The 13,062-nt window shown below is 39.3% G+C and overlaps 1 protein-coding gene across 1 annotated transcript; it reads left to right on the top strand.

Moving 5' to 3' along the window:
- Positions 1-2,858: 2,858 nt before the first annotated feature.
- Positions 2,859-12,307, top strand: csrp1a (cysteine and glycine-rich protein 1a). The gene is made up of 6 exons (XM_061734947.1): positions 2,859-3,122; positions 6,668-6,777; positions 9,351-9,519; positions 9,601-9,730; positions 9,810-9,906; positions 11,860-12,307. The coding sequence occupies exons 2-6, from the start codon at positions 6,669-6,671 to the stop codon at positions 11,934-11,936; spliced, it is 582 nt and encodes a 193-aa protein (XP_061590931.1). The 5' UTR covers positions 2,859-3,122; position 6,668; the 3' UTR covers positions 11,937-12,307.
- The last annotated feature ends 755 nt before the right edge of the window (positions 12,308-13,062 follow it).

Genomic DNA, 13,062 nt, shown 5'->3' with positions numbered 1-13,062 from the left:
CCCCTGTGGTTATGGAGTCTTTTGAGCAACTCATCCCAACTCACCTCAAGGACATCACAGACCCTCTCCTGTATCCCCTACAGTTTGCCTACAGAGCCAACAGATAGGTGACGCTGTAAACACAGCCCTACATTTCATCTTCCATCATCTGGACTCCCCAAGATCCTACACCATAATACCTTTTGAGGACTTCAGCTCTGCCTTCAAAACAATCATCCCAGCTCTGCTCGGAGACAACTTCTCCCAGCTGAATGTAGCTTGTTATCTCTGCAGGTGGATCACTGACTTCCTGACAGACAGACGGCAGTTCATGAAGCCGGAGGACTCTCTGACTGCCGGACCATCAGCACTGGATCCCCCCCCAGGGCTGTGTATTCTCTCCTCTGTTATTCTCCCTGTACACCAGCACTTGCACATCTGGACACTAGCCTGTCAAACTCCTGAAGTTTGCAGATATCACCACCCTTATCGGCCTCCTCTCTGATGGAGACGAGTCGGGCTACAGGAGTGAGATAGACTGTCTGAGGTCATGGTGCAGCACGAACATCGCCCAGGAGCTCCAGCAGGAGCAGAACATCGGCAACATCAGGACATCAGCAGCTGGTTTTCTGCAGCCACGGCCAGCAACAAGACCAAGCTGCAGGGTGTCATTCGTGCTACCAAGAAGGTGATTAGCTGTAACCTCTTATCTCTCCAGGAGATGTACATCTCAAGGACCCAGAGATGAGCTGCCAGGATTGCGGCCGGCCAATCTCACACTGTACACAAACTTTTTCAGACCCTCCCTTCTGGAAAGAGGCTCCGGTCCAGCAGGAACTGGACCTCACACTGCAGTCAGCCTGCTGAACAGTGCCCCAACTCCCCCCAGTTATTCATTACTTTATTACAAATGTAAACATTCAAGTATAATGTACTTACTTCCTCTTTAATCTAAGATGGAGAATAGCGTATGATTTTTTTTCTTTTAAAGAATTAAAGCAACATTTTTGCATTAATTAATGAGGGTTATCTAATATCAGTTTAATTTTGGGGGGAAAATATTCTCCTAAACTTAATTTCAAACTGTTGCAAGAAGTGATCTACCAACATTTCAAATATGAAAGAAGTATAACACATTTTTTAAAAAGGGTCCCCATCCATCAGTTATGCTTGTCAGATCTGCCAGCTCCAAATGTCACCAGCAGGAAATGGCTGTGTGAAACAAACTCGTCTTGCATGCTAAAATGTCAAAGTGCTTCTAGTTGGCTCGGTAACTGATGACTTTCTGCATACTAGTGGTCAACACACTTCCTACATTAATTTCACAGTGACCTTTGAAGGGTTTTATCCATGTCATTATTTTTAATGTACCTTCACTTAAAGAGACAAAGATGCTCAAATATTCTTGGTAAATGCGTTGTCGATTTTACAGCTGTCTCTTATTTAATACAATCGTTAATAAAGTTATTTTTGTACTTGATGAAGAGGTGAAAGAGTGCAGTAAAAACCTGCGTTAATATAAAAGGGAACTACCTGGTTGCTGGTTTATTTTTAAATTAAAGAGGATTACATTTTAAATTATTTGTAGACAGCTTTCCATATTTAATTTCATGATCCATGTGTTATCTTTATTAAAATTCATTCATCATCTTCTGAACTCTTTACTGCTTTCAGTGTAGAAGAATGGACATTTGAAAGTTATTATTATATGTGATGTCAGATATTATTATATTTTACTGCGGCTGTACTGAAATAGCAGCCTGTTGCATCTGCTTTGTCATCTACAGTATGTATTTCTTGGCATGTCCTCAAGATGTTTTTTACTGAGCCTTTTTTTCATTGTAAAATACAATTTTTAAAACATTATTTCAAAGTCGTTTGGACGCTGCTTTACGTGGATGACTTCTACTTGTTATTCTGACACTTTTAAACATTAAACATTAAGATGAGTCATCACAGGGGAAGGTCGTTTACGTGTGAACAACCAGCTTATGATCAAAAAAACACCTCAAATGCAAATAGGTTAGTGGAGAGGTCAAGGATGAAGAGCAGAAGAAAGGTGGGGAAGTCCATGGGCAACGTCAGATCACCGGACGGTGGGATGTATGAGCTTGGTTCACTGATGGGACACAGTGGGGGTATTGTGCTGTTTTCCAAGACATGGCTGCAGGACGATATGCTGCACTCCTGTATCTCTCTACATGGATGCCAGAAAATACAGTTGGATTAGAAAAAAACTATAGGCAGAAGTGGGATTTCTCAGGGTACAAGTTTTTTAATCATTATTCTCAAACGATGAAGTTTAATAAATAGTAGCCATGTATCCATTATGTCCACACGATGGCAGCAGAGTTAAACCCTTGAGGAGCTGGAGGTCATCACCCTCTTCTCTTTCTCTGCGCCTCAGCCCGTTAGTAATGAGTAGCTCCAGTTTATTTCCTGTAATTCCTTCTCACCCATTAAGCATATCTGAAAGACCTTTAACAGCCAGAGCCCAAATGTCAGCTAATGTTGAGGCAATAAAGCTGGGATGAATCTGAGCGTGTGTTTTCCTGTGTAAGAGGGGAGAAGATGCTGACTTCTCATTTGACACTTGAGTTTTAAAGGTTAAACAATGAGCAGAGTTAAACAGTGGGATGGATGTATTGGTTGAGATAAGAAGCAATCAATTTTTTTTAAACTGAAATGTAAAGGTTTCTCTTCCTTTTAACTCCAGAAAAAGTTTATTTCTACTGAAGACTTTTAAATTTAAATTCCCAAACTGTTCACCCCTGCTCGCTCACTCTCACTGTTTCTCTCTCACTTAGCGAGTCAGTCAGAAACTCCCTTCTTCCTCAATATGCACTATGTTTGCACAATTAGGCAGCAACAGCAGAGGCTCCTCCCTCCAAGCACATCTGGAACAGCCTAAGAGAACAGAGCCACAAACCAACACTCTGCTGCATCACTGGAACAACCAGTATAAAGTTATTCAGCCTGCAAGAGGACTTAGATTCTTTCATAGCAGAAATCCCGTCACTCTGTCTACCTTTGGACTGCTGGTTTCCTGAAAACACCCAGCTGCTGCATTGAGGCTGCGTCGGTTTGAGGTTCAAACTTCAGCTCGTTCATCACTACTGATCAACAGCATCTTCCAACTGCAGGTAAGTTATCTGCTACACCGCATGATTCAGTTTTCTGCTTCTTGTTTGTCTTGTTCTCTGCCGTTATCACACACAGTCACTTGTGGTCATATTTAAAGTGCGAACGAACTTCCTGATTTGTAGAAGCTGATTTTACTCACTTCTTCCTTATGCTGCTTTGCTAAAACATTCCCATACAACTATCCGTTTCCCCACGAGTCTAAACATGCAGACTCACAAGTACCAACATGTACAGGAGTTTATCTTCAAGATGATTTTGTAAATTATTTAGTCAACACTGAAATTATTTATTTAGAAGGGAATATTTCCTCACAACAGCTCTCAGTCCTATCCGTCTTGTCAGTTCTTGTGTGATGATGTCATTGCAGCAGACCTTATCTGCACAAACAAGACAAAATCTGACTAGCTTAGAGGGAAAAAAAAAACATTCACCACATTCTTCATCAGCTTTTTCCTTCACTTTGTGAAATGCAATCTTGGTCCTGAAGCAGTGAGAGCTGAGAGTCATTTGCGGCATGCAGCTTTTACCCTCTGCTGGCTGACTATCTTCCAAATCTGCAATAGAAATACTCATTTTTTCCTTTTCTTTCATTTTAACATCAGACTTACCAACACCAGTAATTTTTTCCCCTTTACTGGTGGAAAACTTTTAAATGCTGCTTTTTCGACCACAGCCTGGTGCAAAAGAATTCCTGACATTTCTGTTTTTACTGGCATTCATCGTGTTTCCACGACTAAGATCCACAAACTGAAATCATTTACACAACAGACTCCCCAAACTGCCAGCTGGTGTCTCTGTGGCTTGTATGAACAGTCTTAAACTAAAAGATCCAGACTTTTACTTTCTAAGTTTCACATCCTCCTGTTTTCCTGAAGCCTTCTCAGCTCAGACTTCTCCAACTAAACTGAGTTGTTGTATCAATTCAAAAACTTCCCATTAGAGATGAAACTAAACCCACAGTAAAGATTACACTGATGTATACTTTATATATATATATATATATATATATATATATATATATATATATATATATATATATATATATATATATATATATATATATATATATATATATAAAGTATACTGATGTATACTTTCTTTATGAATACAGTTGGAACCAGAAGTTTACACACACTGTGAAAAAATACCTTTTTTTTTCTCTCTGTCTGAAGTTAAATCAGACTAAACGTCCCCAGTTTCTGGTCAGTCAGGATTACCAAAGATATTTTATTTTGCTAAATGCCATGACAATGAGAGAGAGAATATCTTAGAGAATGTTATATTACTCTCTTTGAAGTCAAATGTTTACATACACCACTTTGTCTTTAAATAACGTGGGGAAGACCAGATGTCATGGGTTTGGAAGCTCCTGATAAGTTATCTGACACCTTGTGAGTTAATTGAAGGCACACCTGGGGATGCATTTTAAGGGCACACCTCAAACACTCCTTGTTTGAAATTGTGGAGAAATCAAAAGGAATCAGCCCAAAAAAAAAATCCGAGAGAATCGTGGAGCTCCACAAGTCTGGTTCATCCATGGGGGCAATTTCCAGATGTTTGAAGGTGCCACGTTCATCTGTTCAAACAGTTAGACGTTCATATAAACATGGAAATGTCCAGCCATCCCACCACTCAGGAAGGGATGGGCTCTGTGTCCCAGAGAAATGTTTTGGTCCGAAATGTGCAAATCAACCCCAGAACAAAAGCTAAAGACCTTGTGAAGATGCTGGATGAAACTGGTAAGAAAGAGTAATTATCCACTATGAAACAAGTCCCGTACTGACATGGGCTGATAGGCCACTTGGCGTGAAAGAAGCCTTTACTCCTAAAGAAACATAAAAAAGCCAGATTACAGTTTGCAAGAAGACGCCAAGACAAAGACCCTAACTTCTGGAGACATGTCCTGTGGTCTGATGAAACAAAAATGGAGCTGTTTGGCCATAATGACCAGCGTTACATTTGGAGGAAAAACGGGGAAGCTTGTAGACATGACACCATTCCAGCTGTGAAGCACAGAGGTGGCAGCATCATGTTGTGGAGCTGTTTTGCTCCAGCAGGAACTGGAGCTCTTCATAAAAATAGACAGCATCATGAAGAAAGAACTTTACATGGAAATATTAAGGCAACATCTCAAGACATCACCCAAGAAGCTAAAACTTGGGCACAAATGGGTCTTCCAGACAGACAAGGACCCTACTGTATATTGCCAACATAGTTAAAAAGTGGCTTGAGGACAACAAAGTCAACTTCTTGGAGTGGCCATCACAAAGCACTGATCTGAATCCCAGCAAAATGAAATAATGTTGCTAATCCTTACTGACTTGAACAGGAGAGGTTTGGTCTGATTTGACTTCAGACAGTGAAACAAAAAAATGATGTGTCTTTTTTCACGGTGTATTTAACCTCTGGTTTCAACTGTATACTTTCCCCATCAGAGGCCCTTTTATATGCAAAGAGGGATACAATTCAAAACTATTTATAACACCAGGAGTATGAACATTTGATTATTTAAGCTCTTAATGTATATTATGAATATTAAATTGATAAGCAAAAATATTTCTAGTTGCATGCTGGAAATTAGTAAGAGGAAATGTAACTGTTGGTTACTGTCTGCCCTCCATAAACTCAGCAAAGATTGAACTGGTGCTCAAACTGACTAAAATGTTGACTGGTATTCTGTTCTCCTTTTTAAACAAACAGATTAATAAACTGTGAGCATGTCAAATGACCTTTTAAAAAAAGTAAAAAAAAAAAACAGGAAACATATCCTGGGGTGATAGGAAATGAGACAAAGCTTTTAAACCCGGAGTGAGAGCTCTGCCTCTCCCTACAGTGACTAGAGAAAACATTGGTGCAGTTGCAGCTGCTTGACGGACTTTAGTCATGCCCAATAAAACAAACAGAGGACTCGCAGTAAGTCTGAAGATATGATGTAGACAGAAGCAGACATGCAGTGATGTAAGCCATCAGCGGGGAGGTGGGAGGGTTTACACTGTCAGGAATGTGGAAGTGGATACACAGGAATGGATAGGGATGGTCGTGCTGGAGGGCACTCAGCAGCCGGGGTGCAGCCAAGGTGCCAGGCTCTTTCCCATCCACAATGGCTAGTTTTCCAAGAAAGACAGTGAAATCTCTTGCGCTTTCACATAAAAAAGGCATCTTCTTTTCCCAGCACTGCTGGCTGGTTTATTACAGAAGCCACAGAATAAAATTACAATTCTGACAATGTTTGAATTACAGGCGACCCATTCTAGACGTTTGAGTTTCTTTACAGACAACTCTTTCTTTTGGCTGGATGTCCAACCCCGCTTTGTTAAAATGTATCTTAATTAGTTCAGATCAATTAAAAGCTTCCAAGCCTTCAAAAGCATAACATGTGAATTTTATCACCAGTGGAAGAAATACAATATTTCATGTCCTATTTTCTACCATCAGTCAATTGTGAGTGTGTTTGAGGTCGGGAAAATATAAAAGTGGAATTAACTCATGGACATCAGACTAATTCCGTTTTACGTTTGTGTTTGTGCTTCGTGGATTACTAAAGGATGCCATTAGGAGGAGGAAACAAGTGTGGCCGCTGTTCAAAGACGGTGTACTTTGCAGAGGAGGTTCTCTGTGATGGGCGGAGCTTCCACAGGTCCTGCTTCCTGTGCAGTGAGTAACTATTTGCTGTTTCCTGTGATTGTCACTGAGGAAACCACTGAATTCTTGACACTTGTAATCCCACTTACATACCAGACTAATCTGCGTTCAATCCTTTCAGACACAACCTTTTACTTAAAAAAAAAATCCTCTACAAGCAAAGGGTCTTCTGTTAAACTTCATAAAACCTTTTGTTTCACACTACCTACAGAAACTTTTAAATAAAAACCATTTGAAATGTTAAACCTTACACTTTTTTTTCAATAACTGACTTTACATCTTGTTAGTATTGTAAAAGAAATGTATTTTCAAAATGTTAACACCTGTTTGTTGCAGACTAAAGGTAAAAATATGCATATGTTGAATAAGTCATAAAGGTTAAAATGAAGTGTGCAAATGTAGATAAAACAATAGCATTAAAGGAGATATGTCTGCTATAACCATGGTGCCTGCAAGTCTGCAATGCAGCTTGGCCTACAGGGCTTCTTTTTTTTTTTTTTTGCAGTCATCACTTAACATTTGTACGACGGAGTATTAGGGCCAAACTAAGACAAAAAAAATGGAAATTACGAGAATAAAGTCATAATATTACGAGAATAAAGTCGTAATATTTTGAGAATAAAGTCATAATATTACAAGAATAAAGTTGTAATATTTAATATATTATATATAAATATAACTTCACAAGATGCTCAATATTCCTCATTTTAACACAGGGAGAAGACTGCTCTTCTTAGAGTTCTCATAAATTATATTATCATAATATTATGACTTTATTCTCATAATATTACGACTTTATTCTCATAATATTACGACTTTATTCTCATAAATTACGACTTTATTCTCGTAATGTTACGACTTTATTATCGTAATGTTACGACTTTATTCTCGTAATATTACGACTTTATTCTCATAATATTACGACTTTATTCTCATAATATTACGACTTTATTCTATTACGACTTTATTCTCGCAACATTATGACTTTATTCTCGTAATTTCCATTTTTTTCATTTTTTTTTTGTCTTAGTTTGGCCCTAATACTCCGTCGTAGATTTGATAACATTTTTTTTCATAATTTCCAGGGAACAAACATATTCAATAAACAAGCTAGTACCTTTTCTTGGTCACTGAATAAGTTAAAGGGGCAGCATATACCAAATAAACCTAAATTATTTGTTTTGTTGTTCTTGATCAAATTAAACATGCGACTAAGGACTTTCAGAGCATTTCTAGGTCACATCTTTCTTTGATGAACTAACTCAGTAAGTGCTGACTGGTATATGTTTATTTATTTATTGTAAATACCAAAGGAAACAAATCAAAGCCACCATGTTTTTGCTCGTACTTTCTGAATCGAGCACCTGGGTACAAGTTGCAAAGTCCTACTTCTCAGATCTATGAAATGCAGCATGAGCTTATTTTCCTGCCCAAAGGAGTCTATAAAGAGCATCATGAGTGAGTGAAGGGATGTAGTCACTGACTGCTGGCTTTGCACACTTATGAACTTCATTTTTTTTAAACAGCTCTGACTGTAAACAGGCTCAAATTCCTTAAAAAGCCAATGAGCTTGATAAAATTCTATGCAGTGCTTTGCCTATTACACAGACAAGTGAACTCGTTGGATGCAATGAGGGGTTCAGCCCACTTTGACATATGGACCACAAGACGAAGGAATTAAACCAGTGACTTTCAGGGTGCTCACAACTCCTGAACTAGGAAGAGGAATTATTTGGGATTGATTTGTGGTCACAGGACCTAGACCCCTTATAGTTATCAAGTCAGCCATGAACTTCAGTGAATATGAAAGTACTTCAAGAATCAAATATGAGGCCCTTAGCAGCTACAGCCTCGCTAAAACTGATTCATGCAATGATGATCCCAAACTTACATTAGCAGTACATTAGCAGTTTGTTTATTACCCAATTCCCAATCACCAGTTCTATTGGCAACAGAATACGTGGTGAACAAAGTATAAAGATCCAGTCAACATGCAGATGTGAAACTGAAACCTTAAGAGAGCTGTGTGAAAAGAAATGCCTTAAACCTTGATGAACTGAAGTAATATCCTAAAGAGAGGGATGAAATTCCTCCACAGCTGCACAAAAGCTCTACATGATACTGAATTATGGGCTTTGCTTATTTTTTCGTCCACTGTTTCTGAACTTGGTTTTTGTTACACAATTGAGCTTTATCCATTGCCTGTTTTTGCTCATTAGACTTTGTATTTGCATGACTTTAAGATCTGGTAAGGACCAGATGATTTTAATTATATCCTGACGCGTAAAACTTCAGAAATAGAAGAGAGTGTACTTTCTCTTCACATGACTGAAAATGTGGTCAAATTAGTCTATTTTCCCCCTCAGTGAAGATATTTGTGTTTCAGTTTTGAAATCAAACATTCCTATCATGGACTTTATATGAGACCATGCTTTTTCAGTAGGACTGTGCCATAAAAGGAAGTAAATGAGAGCCTGTCAAAACACAAGAATGTGCTCAACAGCATGTACACAATTATGCAATACAATAATTGATGTGTGTGTGTTTGCCTGTGTGTCTATCTGTGTGTGAATGTGTTTGTGCAGTGGTCTGTGGGAAGAACTTGGACAGCACAACTGTTGCTGTTCATATGGATGAAATCTACTGCAAGGCATGCTATGGCAAGAAGTACGGACCAAAAGGCTACGGTTACGGTCAGGGAGCGGGAACTCTGAGTATGGACAAAGGAGAGTCCTTGGGTATTACACATGATGAGTGAGTAACACACTAGCAATCATATTCCACAATGTCTTTTTAAGGCTCTTGATCCACATTTTTTCACGCTCTTCTCTTTAGACCTGCCCCACATCGTCCTACCAACAACCCAAACCCCTCCAAACTGGCTCAGAAGTTCGGAGGGTCAGACAAGTGCCCTCGCTGTGGAAAGGCTGTGTACGCCGCCGAAAAAGTGGTCGGAGCTGGGAGTGTAAGAAAACCCTTTCCCATGAACGCACATTGCATTCAAACCTCCGCTGCTTTTAAAAAGGAATCCTGTGCATTCACAGTCATGGCACAAGATGGGATGTTTCACCTGTTCCACATGTGGAAAGAGCCTCGAGTCGACCACACTAGCCGACAAGGACGGCGAAATCTACTGCAAAGGTAAGACCTCATTATGAGAACGAGTGGAAGACAGTTTCACACATTAATGAAAAAAATCATTCACAAGAGAATCAAAGAGCTCGTAGTGCACAAATGTAGATGTCACAATATAACACACGACATACTATATTTTATTTCATAGAAAAATTTGATGAGTCACTGTTGGAGATGAACACTGCGGAAGGAAAATCTTTTCACTGATGCAACAAGTAATTTCCTAATATGGTGAATTAAGAGTATAGATTGCAATAGCTCACAACAGTGTTAAAGTGTGCACTCAGGCTAAACTGTCACCTTTCACATAATGATAATTTCTGTGTTTGATGAGTTTCAAAATCTGGACACATGAAAACTGAATGTAAGCATACGACATATAAATGTGACATGAAAGAATTAAATAGTACCTGTAAGTGAAAAAATGTCATCATAAAAGGAGAATTTAGGGGCACGGTGGCGCAGCTGGTAGTGCAGCTGCCTCACAGCAAGAAGGTCCTGGGTTCAATTGGAATGTGGGCGCTGAAGTGCGTGTTAGTTACCCCATGACCTCAGCGCCCACACCCTGGGTGGGGTTGGCGAAAGGGCCTTTCTGTGTGGAGTTTGCATGTTCTCCCCGTGTTCCCTTAGTAGCTACTGGGGGCTACCCTCACAAAAACATGCAACAGTCCTGGGCTACACATGCCCCCTCTGGCCAACCCAGATGGGGTCGGGAGGATCTGGCCGAAATAACATGATCCTTCCACGCGCCAAGTCCGGCCAGAGAAGCCCCACCCTGTCTGGTGAAAAGAAGTGGCCTGCTCACTCCTCAGGTTAAGAAGGAGACCTGAGCTCAGTGCAGGGTTGGTAGAGGGAGCAATTCCCAGGACTGTAGCTTAGGTAGAGAACTGGGTAATGAAAATGGGGGGGGGGGAATCAGGGATGAAAATATTTAAAAAATACATAAATAAAAGGAGAATTTATTCTTAAACATAAATAAATATGAGGATGTGCATCTTGTGTGCTCTGCAAACACAGTTGCACACAACCCTTCCTACTGATACTGCTTAGTACACACCAACCTCTCCTGTGCTTAAAAGTCAAGACCATTAGCATTAGTCTTAAATTCCAAAACAGATGAAATGCTGCAGAGCGATTTTATCAGTCGGCGTGTCAAATCCTGGCAGCCACACGTAACTGATATAAGGAATGCCTTTTAAAAAGTGGTTAAAAAAATACCTTCACATCACATCAAAATCTAATCCACATTATTTGTAAAACTGCTGAATTCTGGTGCTGATGTGGTCATCTGTGTGTGCATGTGTGAAAGCGAGGCAAACCAAGAGAGAGATAAAGTTCCTGCATAACTGAATAAACCCTAATGTTTGTATGTGCATGAGAATGAGAGGAACATTTTCCAGGCCTGTGAAGAACCAAGTTGAGCTTAAAAAGTGTGGACAATCTACCATTATTTATTCATCATTCACTATGTCATCATGCACGTGCATGGACAAAAATGGCTTTAAATCAAATGTAAAAGTTTCATGTGAAACATGGTCTTTCATATCAGTGAGAACTATCTAAGTGAGACTGACAGCATTTATAAAAGTCTGATGTCATACATGACAGCCTTTACATGAAGAGATTTATATAACAAATTAACGTTAGCATAGTTTGTGCTGATTACTCCAGTTTTAACTTCTTAAATCTCTCACCATGAGCTGACTGCTGTTAAAAAGGCTGAGGTTTAGACCAGCTAAAACCACATTTGCCGGATTCATTAGTAAATCAAGACCGTAAAGTTGCTCAATCCATTAGGGCCTACTAGTAAATGCAAAGTAACCATAGGCTATGGGAAGAAACGAGTGCAAACAATCGTTCATATTAAATCAAAATGGGGACTATCGCTGGCTTGATTAACAAAGCAGATTCCGGTCAGTAATAGATATTGTGTCACCATATTACCTTTCTTTCCCACAGGTTGTTACGGAAAAAACTTTGGTCCCAAAGGATTTGGGTACGGACTGGGCGCCGGGGCGTTGGCGCACACCCAGTAGAGTCCAGTATGAGCACCAGGTTACTGCACTACTCCGTCTGTCCTGCAGAGGGCAGCCTAGCACACCTAGCAGATTCATCCCCTCACAAAGCAACATAATGAACTGTATATTACACAGGAACATAACATAATAATTCCATAAGACATGAATACTGGTACAGTCTTGATGTATCCATCACACTTTATGCAGCAATACAAGCTCTCTATTTAAAACTCCATTGGTCATTTGTACTTTTTTTCTTCTGCAAATTCATTCATGGCTTCTTGATTCCTGAGATACAGTTGTTCATGTAACAGCCTACAGTATATGCTCCTCGTTTATAGCATGTTTTCCAGTACTGATAATAATAATAAAGAAAATGGTAAACAAGATGGTTTAAGTGTAATTTTTGTCACACAAGATGATACAAGAGGATCTCCCCTTTTGTTTGATGGAATAAGGAAATAAAGTAGCTTGGTACTGTGTGTGTTTATGTTTCCAGAAAGAGCACATTTACATTTCAGCCATTCCTCACATAGCATGGTGACGCACGTTACATTGCAGAGTTCCCATGAGATTAATCGGCATCATGTACATTTTGAGGAGCAACACCTTCAGGGATCATAAAACAGAAAGCGAGTGCGTCTAAAGAACTAACCTTCATGTCTTGCATAATGAGGGTAGTAAATGATGGAAATGCTTGAAAGGTAACATTTCTAAAAGAAAATGTATAATTCAGGTGTCTGTTTGTTTCAAAAGTAAAATATATAAGATTGTTTCAGAAAAGCATAGATCAATAACTCTCTGATTAGTCTTTTTTTTTGTTCAACAAAAAAAAATCTCTGCTTCAAATCACTTCTCTCCCACAAACCCTTACACATTGCAACATTTGAACTCTTTATCCACTATTTGGCCTCCCACTCACATTCCAACTCTTACAGAGAAACATTAAGCAAGTCGAACTCTTTTTTTCCCTAGTTTTTGCTAACTTGGCCCATTCTTGGTTTCATCTCTCTCACAGAAGGCAAGACAAAACGTTTAACCTTTTTAAGGTTATGCAAAGAGCTTTACTTTATTGTTTCTCTATCAAAGACTGATTCAGATGTGATTTATTCTAAACACACAACATGAAGCACTTTTGTGGGTA

The sequence above is a fragment of the Cololabis saira genome, chromosome 12, assembly GCF_033807715.1.
Source record: "Cololabis saira isolate AMF1-May2022 chromosome 12, fColSai1.1, whole genome shotgun sequence".
NCBI classification, from domain to species: domain Eukaryota; kingdom Metazoa; phylum Chordata; class Actinopteri; order Beloniformes; family Belonidae; genus Cololabis; species Cololabis saira.
The sequence above is the reverse complement of the archived record's forward strand: the minus strand, read 5'-3'. Positions and strand labels throughout refer to the sequence as shown.

Coding starts and splice junctions, on each gene's coding strand:
- csrp1a (XM_061734947.1), top strand. CDS start 6,669: ATGCCATTAGGAGGAGGAAACAAGTGTGGCCGCTGTTCAAAGACGGTG. Junction 9,731..9,809: donor AAGTGGTCGGAGCTGGGAGT/GTAAGAAAACCC, acceptor GTGCATTCACAG/TCATGGCACAAGATGGGATG. Junction 9,907..11,859: donor CGGCGAAATCTACTGCAAAG/GTAAGACCTCAT, acceptor TCTTTCCCACAG/GTTGTTACGGAAAAAACTTT.